Here is a 13,496-nt window from a genome sequence, read left to right on the forward strand (position 1 = left end):
TAATTTGAACGAAAAAGGAATAGGAGGCTTTCACCTTATTATTCCTCGATTAATTGAACGATTGGTGGGTGTCATATTGTTCAATTTTTTATCATTTCTACAAAGTACCAAATACACTAAACTTAATTTCTCGCCCCGTGTGGCCAACAACCTAACTTTTTTTTAGAAAGAACATTATTCAATCCTTTCTAACGCGCATAACAAACTAGTGTTTAAGCCTCCGTCGAGAGTAAACAAGTCAATGTTTAGCCTTTAGCATGCGATCTAAATAGTTGTTCATTAAAAGACATCAACAAATCGTAATTCCCCGAACTACGAATGCTCTGATTTCCTTATTGCACTATAAGGATACATAGGCACGAGATTGCGAGATCTTGACGAAAACACTAATAAAAAACTCCATTTTCCCCCTTTAAGGTTCGTATTTCATTTCTCTTCTCAATATTATATTCACTCGAAGAAAACAAATAACATTAATTGACATTCAAATCACAAGTTTAACTAAAAGGTTCTCGTTGAGTACAACGGACGTGAGGGGTGTTAATACCTTCCTCTTGCGTAATTGACTCCCGAACCCGAATATGATTGCGACGATCATCATTCTATTTTTAAAGGTTTTATCGATATTTTCCTATTCCTTCATCGGAATAAATAAAGTTCGGTGGCAACTCTGTTCGAACATTGCTAACAAGGGTTTAGTAAGGTCCACTTGAATACAAAGACGCACATACTTCCCCCTTTCTATAGATAAGGTATTCTTGTCCACTTTAATAGCCTTTTCGATTCTATTGCCAATAAAAATTAACATCCTTGGTCGTAGTACTCTATAGGAAGACCCAATATTCACACCCACACTACAAGCTGGTTAACAGAGTCTTTGGAGGACTAAAAATTTGGGCTCGACTCACGCACCGTGAGATAATAGTCATAAATCAGTCAAGATCCTCCAAGAAGTGCGAGATCGGTGTTCATAACCCCCTGTTTGGCCCACATGACTTGCAAACGATTTTCAATCGTCTTATATCCAATGCTTCTGTCGAGCATCTTTATAATGACACTTTGCTCCCAAGGCTTGGCTATGCGCCTTTCTTCCAATTCCGATAGGATGAACTTCGGACATTCGTATCCACCAATCCACTTTTTTCTACCCTAATGTCTTGCATGTCCATTTAAGCATCTCTCGAAGGTCCCAAATTTCTTAAGGACTCACCTATCACTATATTTTTATAGGATATAAATGCCATTTGAGGAGCTTTATCAACAAAAGCTTTTTTTTCACCAATAGTTGCGAAAAGGTCTTTGAATTCCTTAACCTTGATAGAAATACAATTTAAATGATCATCGTCTTGCTCAATTTTATTTGTGATAACAAATAAAGATGATGTCAAGCTCATCTGCACAATAACACACCTAAGATGAAGGAGCATAAATCAAGAAGGCTAAGAAACATGTCGTCGTAGGAGGCCTATCGATCAGCATATCTACCCTGAACCCTAACAAAAGAACAAAATTCTAAATTGAAGAAAGCGTCAAAATAATCCTTATATTATTTTATATTTATTATCAAATATTAAAATTAATTTATCAACTAACATTCCTAACTAGTTTTACTAAATAGAATCTTAACCTTTAAAATTAATGCAAATTTCATTATCATTCTATTCCTATGAATAGACTTTGTATTAAAACATAGATATAGCTTAATGAAAATATGTATCCCACTAAAATGGAATCATATTTATACATAGATATAGCTTAATGAAAAGAAACTTTCTTAGAATAAAAGAACACTCAGCATGCAGACTAAAGAGAAGAAAACAAGACACTCACAACCAACATTATTGTAATAGCTGAGTCCATACACGTCTCAACTACACACAATTAAGTAAACATCATCAGGTTCAAATTAGCCTGTAATCTGAATGGGCTTGACATCAGGCTTCTTAACTTCCTCCTTAGGAACAGTGACAGTAAGAACACCGTTCTCCATAGCAGCTTTCACATCATTAACCTTTGCATTTTCTGGTAACCTGAAACGGCGGAGGAAACTCCCCTGACTACGTTCAACACGATGCTGTTAGAAATTTCGGAAAGATTAGAGGGATCCAGGCTTGAATCGTGAACGCAACACTTTCCTTATAGTATTTCAAGCACTCTCGATTGTCTTAGAGTTCTGATGCAGAAATACCTAGGATAATTCAGCCTTATCGAGTTTGCGCAAGACCGGCGAAAACCCGAATGCAACGAAGAGTGTCTGGAATTATTTAGAGGATTTTCGGATTTTGTGTGTTATATTCTGAATCTGGATTTATGCTTTTATAGGCCATGTTGATATTGTTTCACAAGGTAGCGACCCTTGGTGAAGCAATGTCCTTTTCCAATAATCATAATGGTTGGCCTGCAGCATGTTTCACCAACAGTTGCATGGTTTCGTCTTTGCAACATCTCGTGAAGAGTTACAATCTCCGAATTCAAAATTCAAATCGTAGGCACTGACCAAAAGGGAACAACGATAATAGCCCGGCCTTCGGCCGGCCGGCCGCCGGAGCGGGCCGCCTCATTAACGCCGCGAATAGCCTAAGTTCTCAAGTGTCGTCTACAAGCCGCCACTAACGCCCTACGCCCACGGACCCGGTCCCGGTCCCGGAGTCAGATCCGGAGCCGGTGTCTCCGGTGGCGACACCGGCGAGTGGTTGTAAGGTTGGGACAAGTGGCATAATGCTTGGGACCACCATATGTGTTCATGTGGCACTTTATCCTCTTTTGTCCTTTTGTTGAGTTAATGATATTAACTCTTTATAAGGACTTACAAAGTGAGTAAATCTTCTAATGTGGGACTTTATCTCATGCATTTATTAGCATTAACTCACTTCCACCATTTGTCATTTTGGAACACAATTGTATTTAATAAATTACAACAATCCCCCACTTGTTCTAATAATGACAAATCCAATTCCAGAATATAGAAAGCAAAAAGTGTTAATATAGTTAGGTATCTTTCGATTTGAACTTAACCTTAGTAAAGACAACGCAAAGCCTAATCGGAACGTTAGGTAGCTATGCTTTGAACAATTATCCCATGTGATCAGACCGGCGTTGCTATACACACACTTTTATAGGTTCTTCGCCTACATATCTCGCCTAGCACTATTTATGGCCATGTGCTTTTCCTGTTTTCATGAATTTTTTATGAGAGAAACTCCAACTCTCACCTTAAGACGGCACCATCTTGAAGTTCATATAGGTGAAGTTCAATTCGTATCTATTTCTTGAGATACATATCCTCCTTGATATAGAACTTCATTAAGAGTTTCTTTGAAAACTCAACCCTCAGTTTGTAATCGTCAACATTATCGTGGAATGATGCATAACCTCCCGAATCAACGACTTGTTGTTACCCATTGAATCTTAGGTTAAGATGTGTTAACTTCAGATTGGGTTGCTATCATTGACGGAACCCTTATTCAAGGAGTTTTAATCCCATACCTTTTGAGGTAGTCTTTACTAAATCTCTAGCCAATGGTTTAGTAAATGGATCAGCCAAATTATAGCTTGTTTGTATATATGTTAGTGAAATGATCCCATCCTTTATCATTTTTCTCACGAGAGAGTGTCTAAGACCTATGTGTCTAGACTTTCCATTGTACATTTCACTGAACGTTCTAGCCAGGGTGGCTTGACTATCACAATGTATCAATACTTTTGAAACATTGTCTTTAGCTAACGGAACCTCCAATAAGAGGTCCCTCAACCACTCTGCTTCTTGTCCAGCAGACGCAAGAGCCACAAACTCTGATTCCATGGTTGAGGGAGTAATGCATGTTTGTTTCTTGCTTTTCCAAGAAATCGCACCTCCAGCTAATGTGAATATCCACCCAGTTGTAGATTTATAATCTCCAACACTTGATATCCAACTTGCGTCGGTATATCCTTTTAGTACGGCAGAAAACTTACCATAATGAAGGCCAAGATTTTTGGTCTTTAACAAATATCCGAAAATCCTAGTTATGGCCTTCCAATGTTCATCATTTGGATTGCTAGTAAATCTACTCATCTTACTAACTGCAAAAGCTATGTCAGGTCTGGTGCATTGCATTAAGTACATTAGACATCCAATTGCACTTGCATATTCCAGTTATGCCACGGTTCCCCCATTGTTCTTTTGAAGTTTGACACTAGGATCGAATGGAGTGTTTACTTCCTTAAAGTTTAGGTGTTTGAACTTTTCCAACATTTTCTCAATATAATGTGTTTGATTAAGTTCATAACCCCCACTATTTCGATTTACTTTGATCCCTAGTATAGTGTCAACTAGTCCAAGATCTTTCATCTTGAATGTGGAAGTCAAAAATCTCTTTGTTTCTAATATTCCATTCATTTAATTGATGATAATCAACATGTCATCAACATATAGACATAGAAATATCACAACACTTCCGCGCACCTTTGTGTACAAGCATTTGTCACAAGAGTTTAGAACAAACCCATTTGAAATTATGGCAGTGTCAAATTTTTGATGCCATTGTTTTGGTGCCTGTTTTAAAGCATATAAAGACTTAACAAGTTTGCATACCTTTTGTTCATTTCCAGGAAGCATGAAGCCTTCTGGTTGTTCCATGTAGATCTCCTCATCGAGATCTCCGTTTAGGAATGCTATTTTAACATCCATTTGATGAACAATAAGGTTATTCAAGGAAGCTAGTGCAAACATGATTCTAATTGTCGTAGCTTTTGCTACCGGTGCATATGTGTCAAAATAATCGACACCTTCCTTTTGTCTAAATCCTTTTGCTACTAGTCTAGCCTTGTAGGTGTTTAATGTACCGTTACTATGATACTTTTTTCTAAACACTCACTTGCATCCAATGGGTCTTGATCCCTTTGGAAGATCAACTAGTTCCCAAGTATGATTTGACATAATTGAATCCATTTCATCTTGGATAGCATCTTTCCAAAAAGAAGCATCCCTAGAAACCACTGCTTCCTTATATGTTTTAGGATCATCTTCTACTTGAAGAATAATAGGAATTTTATGAACATCATTCTTTCTATTTCCTTCAACTAAATAAAGAGAAATGAGTTGGGAATTGATTTCATCTGGTCCTAGATCCTTAGTTTTTCGTGCCCTTTTGCTTCTCCTTGGTTCTGATTATGTTTCAATAATTCGTGTCGAATCTTTGTCACGAGATTCTTCAATTGTGGGATTTTCAGGTCCCTTATCCTTTGTGATGAGATTTTCAAAGAATTCCACATCTCTGGATTCAACAATTACATTAGACTCTAGATTTAGAAGTCTGTATGCTTTGTTATTTGGTGCATATCCTATGAAGGCACATCTGATTCCTCGAGGACCCAATTTTGTCCTTTTGGGATCCATGTTCTTGTAATAAGCTACACACCCCTACACTCTGAAATAACCAATACTTAGTGGTCTTCCTTTCCATTTCTCATGTGGAGAAATACCAGTTGTTTTAAAGGAATCCTGTTCATTATGTGACATGCAAACAATAGTGCTTCACCCCATAAGTTAAATGGTAATTCTGAATGCATTAACATAGCATTTATCATCTCTTGATATATTCTATTTTTTCTTTCGGCCATGCCATTTTGTTGTGGTGTGCGGGGCGCAGAACATTCGTGTATGATGCCATATTCTTCACAATATGCATCAAAGGCATTAAAAGCATCATCTTTATGCTTTAAGAGATATACATGTGTGAACCTAGAGCAATCATCGATAAACGTTATAAAATAACGGTTCCCCCCACGGGTCAACGTACCATTAAATTCACACAAATCAGAGTGCACAAGATCTAGCACGTTTGTTTTTCTTTCAACACTTTTGAAAGGTTTCTTTATCATTTTTGATTTAACACATATTTCACATTTTCCGAAATCATGAATGTTGCATACCGGATTTAATTAGTCTATTCATAGTACTAATACCAATATGTGCCAATCTAGAGTGCCATAAGGAAATAGATTCAAGCATATAAGCAGAATTAGAAATTTTATTAATAATATTGTCGGTAGTACAAAGTTTGATCATTCCTTCAGCGGAATATCCTTTTCCTACAAATATACCATTGCGGGTCAATATTAATTTGCCCGATTCATATACAGATTTAATACCCGGTTTTCCCAATAAGTCCCCACTAACAAGGTTTCTATTCATATCAGGAACATGAAGCACATTAACAAGAGTGACTTTCTTTCTGGAAGTGAAGTTGAGTTAGACGGATCCTGTTCCAACGACTTTAGATCGCACTTCATTTCCCATTTGCACTTCTTGTCCATCATTGACTTCGGTATAGGTTTTGAATGTTGTTTTATCATAAGATACATGCACAGTTGCACATGTGTCATACCACCATCCTTGCACTTTGCCTTTGATTGCCATAATTTCGCTTACCGTAGTGATTATGTCGTCATCGGCATGAACAACATTGACCTCATTTTTGGACTTATTGTGCATGCAATCTCGAGCATAATGTCCGGGTTTGCCACATACATAACAACCATTTTTAGTACCTTTTGGTCCGCCAGAATTTTTGAACTTGTTGTGTTCTTTCCTTGGGCCGAGATGGTTTTTCATGGCATCATATTTTTTCTTTCCTTTAGCGGCAACAACATTTGCTTTAGCAAATCCAGTAGACTCAGTTTTTTCTCGATCCTTCGTTTCCTCCTCGATACGAAGGTGTTTCTGAAGTTTCTCCAAAGAAAAGTCCTCAGAACTATGCAGCAATTTCTTTCTGTATCCTTTCCACGAAGGTGGTAATTTTGCTATTATTGCACCGACTTGGAATGCTTTAGGAATGTCAATTTTCACGACTTTTATTTTAGTCACGAGAACCTGTAACTCGTGTACTTGTGCAAGAATCGGCTTGGAATCCAACATCTTAAAATCAAAGTATTTAGATATTAAAAACTTTTTCGTACCTTCTTCTTCAGCCTTGAATTTGAATTTGAGTGCGTTCCAGATTTCCTTTGCGGATGCAGTATTGGTGTAGAGATCATAGAGACGATCAGATAATGTGTTTAAGATATGTCCACGACAAAGCACTTCATCTTCTTTTCGGAAAGATTAAAGGGATCCGGGCATGAATCGTGAATGCAACACTTTCCTTATAGTATTTCAAGCACTCTCGATTGTCTTAGAGTTCTGATGCAGGAATACCCAGGATAATTCAGCCTTATCGAGTTTGCGCAAGACCGGCGAAAACCCGAATGCAGCGAAGAGTGTCTGGAATTATTTAGAGGATTTTTGGATTTTGTGTGTTATATTCTGAATCTGGATTTATGCTTTTATAGGCCATGTTGATATTGTTTCACAAGGTAGCGACCCTTGGTGAAGTAATGTCCTTTTCCAATAATCATAATGGTTGGCCTGCAGCATGTTTCACCAACAGTTGCATGGTTTCGCCTTTGCAACATCTCATGAAGAGTTACAATCTCCGAATTCAAAATTCAAATCGTAGGCACTAACCAAAAAGGAACAACGATAATAGCCCGGCCTTCGGCCGGTCGTCCTCCGGAGCGGCGCCGCCTCATTAACACCGCGAATAGCCCGATTGTGACGATTGCGACCTACGCCCTACGCCCACGGACCTACGCCCTACCCCCATGGACCTACGCCCAAGTGCCGTCTACAAGCCGCCACTAGCGCCCTACGCCCACGAACCCGGTCCCGGAGTCGGTGTCGTTGGTGGCGACACCGGGAGTGGTTGTAAGGTTGGGACAAGTGGCATAATGCTTGGGACCACCATATGTGTTCATGTGGCACTTTATCCACTTTTGTCCTTTTGTTGAGTTAATGATATTAACTCTTTATAAGGACTTACAAAGTGAGTAAATCTTCCAATGTGAGACTTTATCTCATGCATTTATTAACATTAACTCACTTCCACCATTTGTCATTTTGGAACACACTTGTATTTAATAAATTACAACAGATGCCAGGTGTCGTTCTTGTCTTCCTTTTCAGTTTTCCTCTCCGCTTATCTTGAGCACACGATCTTCTTCTATTTCAACTTTCACTTCTTCCTTCTTCACTTTGGGAAGATCGGCCTTGAACACGTGAGCCTCCGGTGTTTCCTTCCAGTCAATGTGAGCGTTGGCAAAAGTTGTCGTCTCGTTGGTGGTTCCGGTGGAGGATCTTGCTAGTTGGAAGTTCTGAAATGGGTCCCATAAGTCTAGAGAAAATGGATCGAATATGTTGGTTCTTCTTCCTGTAACGAAGACACTTGGAATTATCGACATAGTGAAATTTCAGAAAATAGAAATGAAAAGAGTGAGAGTGTTTTTGCTTGTTAGTTGATTATTTTTCTTTTGGGAATGACAAGTATGGAATGTGTGTGAATATATATAAATGTGGAGGATGTTCGTGACGTTTCGTGAAAGATCAATCAAGTGCCATATTTTGAAGAAAAGAATAGAAAGTTTTAGAGTGTTCTGCAAACTGTTAATCAAAGTGACATGCCAGCTAGATTGGAATTATGAAGACTTTTCTCGAACATTGGAAATTTTGGTTTTTTTTTCTTCACTTTTTTATTACTTGATTATACTAGTTGATTTTATTTAATTGTTTTCTATTTCAAAAAAATATTATAACTTTTAAAATATTTTTAATAATTATTATAAATGATTCAAAAAATTTAATGTAATTTAATTTATTTTATAATTGTTTTTTTAAATATAATATTTTATATGTTATTAGAATGTAAATTAAATATAATATTTTATAATTGTTTTTTTAAATATTTTTTGTTTGTTTGTTAAGTTTGTGATTGTACTCCATATTATTAAAGATGATCAAGTAAGATGTCGTGAGGTTGAACTCGCACCTCTGTATTCGATATTCATATATAGTTATCAACTGAGTTGTCTTAGCGGGACTTCGTCATGACACATCATTAATATGGTTGTCAGTCACATCATAAAAACGACACTCAAATGAGATAAAAGACTAAAATTCATAAATAAATCTAAAATAAATTAATCAAAATTCTAGTTTTAAAAATAGGGAATCATAATAGCCATGACGAGAGAAGGTAGTGTTTATCCATCAACCATCAGATTCATCAATCATGTTGATTTTAGTTATCAGAGCAATAAATTGATTCTTGGTCTGGTTAATCTGTGCATTATAGGTCATGAATCGAGAAAATTTTCTAATCAGATGTAGCGATTGTGAAAATAAAATCGAACGAGGCTTTGGTGAGGATTGAAAGTCTTAGAGGGTTTTGTGAGGATTGAAAGTCTGAGAGGGTTTCACGAGGCTTTTCAAATTCATCTCCCTATTGTAATATTAACATGTTCCAACAATACACATAATTATTATTTATATCTTTTTGTTAGAAACAAACATCATCAGATCCAAATTAGCCTGTAACCCGAATGGCTTGATGTAACAACCCTGATTTTCATAATTTTGTTTTTAATTGAGTTAAAATTAATTTTATTTAATCATTGGTGTGCTTGGATATTTTGTGGGATTGGAGAGTGGTAAAAATTATTTAGAATTTTAGTAAATTTTAAATGATTAAAATAATAAGAAAATAGGGAATTCGTGAGATTTGGGTGAAAACTAGGAATGATTAAAATATGGGGTAAATTGGTGAGAAATAAAGATAAGTTAGGGTCAAGGTCAAATAATTAAAAATATGGAATGAGGTACTAATAAGAAAGACTAGTGGAGCCTTTGAACTATCACTATGTGAAATGGGAGGAAATTAGGAGAAGGAGTAAATTGCGAGAAGAGATAAAAACAAAGGTTTTAAAGAGAGGGAGAAACCATAAATAAAGATTTCTCTTGGTAGAAGTTAAGTTATGGAGGATTACTTGAATATAGGTGTCAATTGCCTGAAGGATAGAGAGATATCTTCACCTTTCTCTAGGTTTTTAATCCCTTTTCACCATTGATGATGTTTGTGAGTTTTGCTGAAAATGTATGATTGTTATATGATAATTGTTGCAATCAATGTGTAATTTTGTGCCTTGTGTATTATTGGAAATTATGCATATTGTATAGATATGAAATTTGAATGCTATTGTTGTCAATGATATGTTTTGGTCTCATGAACATAACCTTAGATTTATGATTAATTGATGATTTTGGATGTTAATCAGTGAATATATGATGTATTAATAAGGGTATGTTGTGTATATGATATTTTCTGTTCGATTCGAGTGATTGAAGGATCATAATCGGAGCTTTGATGGGGCTCCAATGGTGACATTCACGTTTCTGATTTTTGTTGTTATGGGTGTAACACCACGATTTTTAAAGTATATTTTATTTATTTATTGGAGTATTTATTTGTGTTATTTGTGTTATTTTGATGTTTTGGGAAGATTTAAGGGTATTTTAGTAATTTGATAGTTACTGGAAATATTTGATTTGAGAGCGGAGAAATTAAATAGGATTTATTTAAATTATTAGAGATAATTAAATAATTTTTTTTAGCAATAAATGAATAAAATAGAATTATTAGAAATGATTCATATTTTTTATGATTTTTATTAAATATTTATTTAGTTGAAAATTTTATTTAAATAAAATAAAGTGTGATATTTTAGGGAAATTTGAGATTCTTTAAGTTGTTTGTTTTATAACATGCTGATCCTTTAAGTTTTTTTTATAACAACTTGGTCCTTTAGTGTGATTTCTATATCATTTTTTTCACATTTTAAACATTTAAAAATGTGTGATTGTTGTATTTTGGATTTTACTTCATCATTTTCATACCACTAAAAATAATTGCATCCACAAGTAACACATCCACTCTGTTAAAAAAGATAACCGTGCACATGTTTGATAACTTAAAGCATCAAATTGTTACAATAAAAAAACTTAAGGGACCAACCTGTTACAAAAAAATAACTTTTGCTAATAGAATTTTTGAAATAAAATATGAGCATCTCATATATTTAGGGGTGTGAGTGTGAAGGTGTAAGCTACATTGAGATTTGCAATAAAATTATGCTATTATATATTACAAAAGAGGGAGACAAACTAGGTGTTACGTAAAAAGAAAATTAAAAAGTTGGGAGCGGCTGACCTAGAAATTGAGATTTGAACAAGTATTTGGGAACCGGTCCTAGTAAAAGAAAAAGCTCCAATTTCAGGGTAAGGGGGATTTCTTTACTGATGGATGATAATAAACAACCATGGTAGTGAGGGATCTTCAACCTCACATCAATGTCAGGGTTTATGCTCTGTTTTCTTTGTGTAATGTATTTGGCCAAATAAGGTTTAGGTAAAACCTTATTGGCATTGATCGATAAATAGTTTAGTTTCCTTGTGTTACTGTAGGTGACCAATTAGGACTTAGGATAAATCCCTTATGGTCACCGTACATGGTTTTGTTGATGCACAAACATATTTGTTTGATATGGATATAATTTTTGTTGAATCTGTGATGTAATAGAATTTTGCTGATGTCTGTGTATTTTTTGGATCATTATTAATATTTTTCATGAATTAATTGATTTTGCATTTGTTTTTAATTGTTTAAAAATATTTTTAAATGTCCAAAAATTATGAAATTTTTTCTCCAAGGTCCTTTGACCTTGTTTGACCTATGATAAATCTCATGGTCATTTCTTTGGTGTTTTGATGAGATTTTAGGAATTGGACAAAACATATTTGATTTAAATGCACTATTTTATTATTTTTAATTGAATAAATGTCAATTAAATTTTGTTGACCACTTGTATTGACTTGTTTGAGTTTGCTTGTTTGTTGTTGGGCCTTGGTCAAGGCTGATTTGACTTTGTCAAATTAATATCATTGGATTTAGGGGATTGATGGAATGTACATTCCATCTCCCAAAATGAATGAATGATATTAATTTGGTAAAAGTCCTCCTTTGATCAATTTGTGATTTCATTCATCCCCTTCCAACTTCATCTCATTCATCTTCTTAATTCATCCATTTCCATTTGGCCTATGACATCTCAAAGTCCTAATGCTAGTTGATTGAAAAATTAACATGAGTATGGATGAGATTAGGCCACACCTTTTGCACATTCTTTTTTGTGTGTGGTATGTTTTATGAGTATAGTTCATTATACTATGTCTCTAACATGAATTAACACCAAAATTCTATTGCCCGACCTCAAATAATTGTGACTTCTACATAAGTCCAATTACGATTTCTTAACATAGCGCCAAATTTGTGACATGAAAGGCATAAGCATTCTAGTTAGTGAGATTGTAAGTCTCCCCTCTTTCACGGTATTGTGTGGAAACTTGGCATTCTTTCCTTCCTTTGGAAGATGTTTTGATTCAAGGATCCATGCTTGTGATAAGTGGGTTGAGTATTCTCCAAAGAATGTCTTGAAAAGCAAAACAATACTAACTTCTAACCAATTAACTACTAACTTTTAATTTCAAGCTTTTACTTTAATGCAATTTACTTTTAGCACTCTATTTCATTTGCCATTGTTCATATCATTCTAATTGTTTATGTTAATGCAATTTTTACTTTGTGCATTTGGACCATATTGTGTGAATTATTTTGTTTGTGTATACTTTGCTTGCTTGTTTGGTCTTTGACCATTAATGCACATAATAATAACAAAAAACCCTAAAAAAAACTTTTGAATGGACTGTTGGCTTGATCTTGGACAAATGGACTTAGAATCTAGGCAACCTCCCTTTGCTAATGGACTTGGCCAATGCCAACTTGTTGAAGAACCAAGTGCTTGCAAATTTGAAATTCATCTAATACATCTTTGAAGACCACTCTAGTTCATCTGCAACTTGATCATTGTGAAGCTGTTATTTTAAACCCGTGACTTGTGGAATTCATTTGCTACATGGGCTATTTTGGAGAAGATCATGGAGTGGATAAGCCTAGATGAGGCTATCTTTATTTGATGCCTTGCTCTTCAAGATAATATAATTATGCATTTGTGTGTTGTTTGATTCTAAAAGTCCAAGGGATTTCTGGGTTTCTATTGACATACTTGTCTATTGGATTGCTACCCATTTGGTCAGATCTTTTCAACTCTAAACTTTTAATTTTTGTACATAGGATAATCTCTTCATCTTCTCCCCATTTCTTTAATTTTAAAATCTCTCCCTCCATTTTCAAAATCTTCATTGTATGAACTACTTTTGTTCTAAACTTTGACCACTTTTGCAAAAAGATAGAAACTTTGGCCTTATGCCATTGCATTTTCAAACTTCTTTTCTTAAATCAAACTTGTAAATAAACTTAACTATACTTGACTTAAACTTTCAAAAAGCCAAAAAGAACTAACTCATTCAAACCATTTTAGGCCTTTGTGCCTTTCAAACTTAAATTTTATTAAAACCAACACACTCATTTTGAAATTTGTATCACGAACTACGAGGTTTTGATCCCTCATTTTTATGTTGGTACGTAGGCACAAGACCGAAGGTCTTGTCAAACACAAAAATATAATTAATGAATTCTTTTCTCATCCCCCCATTCTATTTGTTTGTGAACATCACTTTGTACAAAATA

General features: G+C 35.1%; 1 protein-coding gene across 4 annotated transcripts in view; it reads right to left on the reverse strand.

The window, feature by feature from the left end:
• Window positions 1–1,889: 1,889 nt before the first annotated feature.
• The window catches only part of LOC127118223 (17.5 kDa class I heat shock protein), a 68,380-nt gene continuing 56,773 nt past the window's right edge, over window positions 1,890–13,496 (reverse strand). For 2 of the 4 annotated variants that reach the window (XM_051048379.1, XM_051048383.1), the window contains one exon: window positions 1,890–2,030. In XM_051048379.1, coding sequence (XP_050904336.1) covers window positions 1,907–2,030 — 124 coding nt within the window. In that variant the 3' untranslated portion in view covers window positions 1,890–1,906. The remainder of the gene's footprint in view (window positions 2,031–13,496) is intronic. The other 2 variants (XM_051048381.1, XM_051048382.1) reach the window with 1 other exon arrangement.

The sequence above is a fragment of the Lathyrus oleraceus genome, chromosome 2 (assembly GCF_024323335.1).
Source record: "Lathyrus oleraceus cultivar Zhongwan6 chromosome 2, CAAS_Psat_ZW6_1.0, whole genome shotgun sequence".
NCBI lineage: Eukaryota > Viridiplantae > Streptophyta > Magnoliopsida > Fabales > Fabaceae > Lathyrus > Lathyrus oleraceus.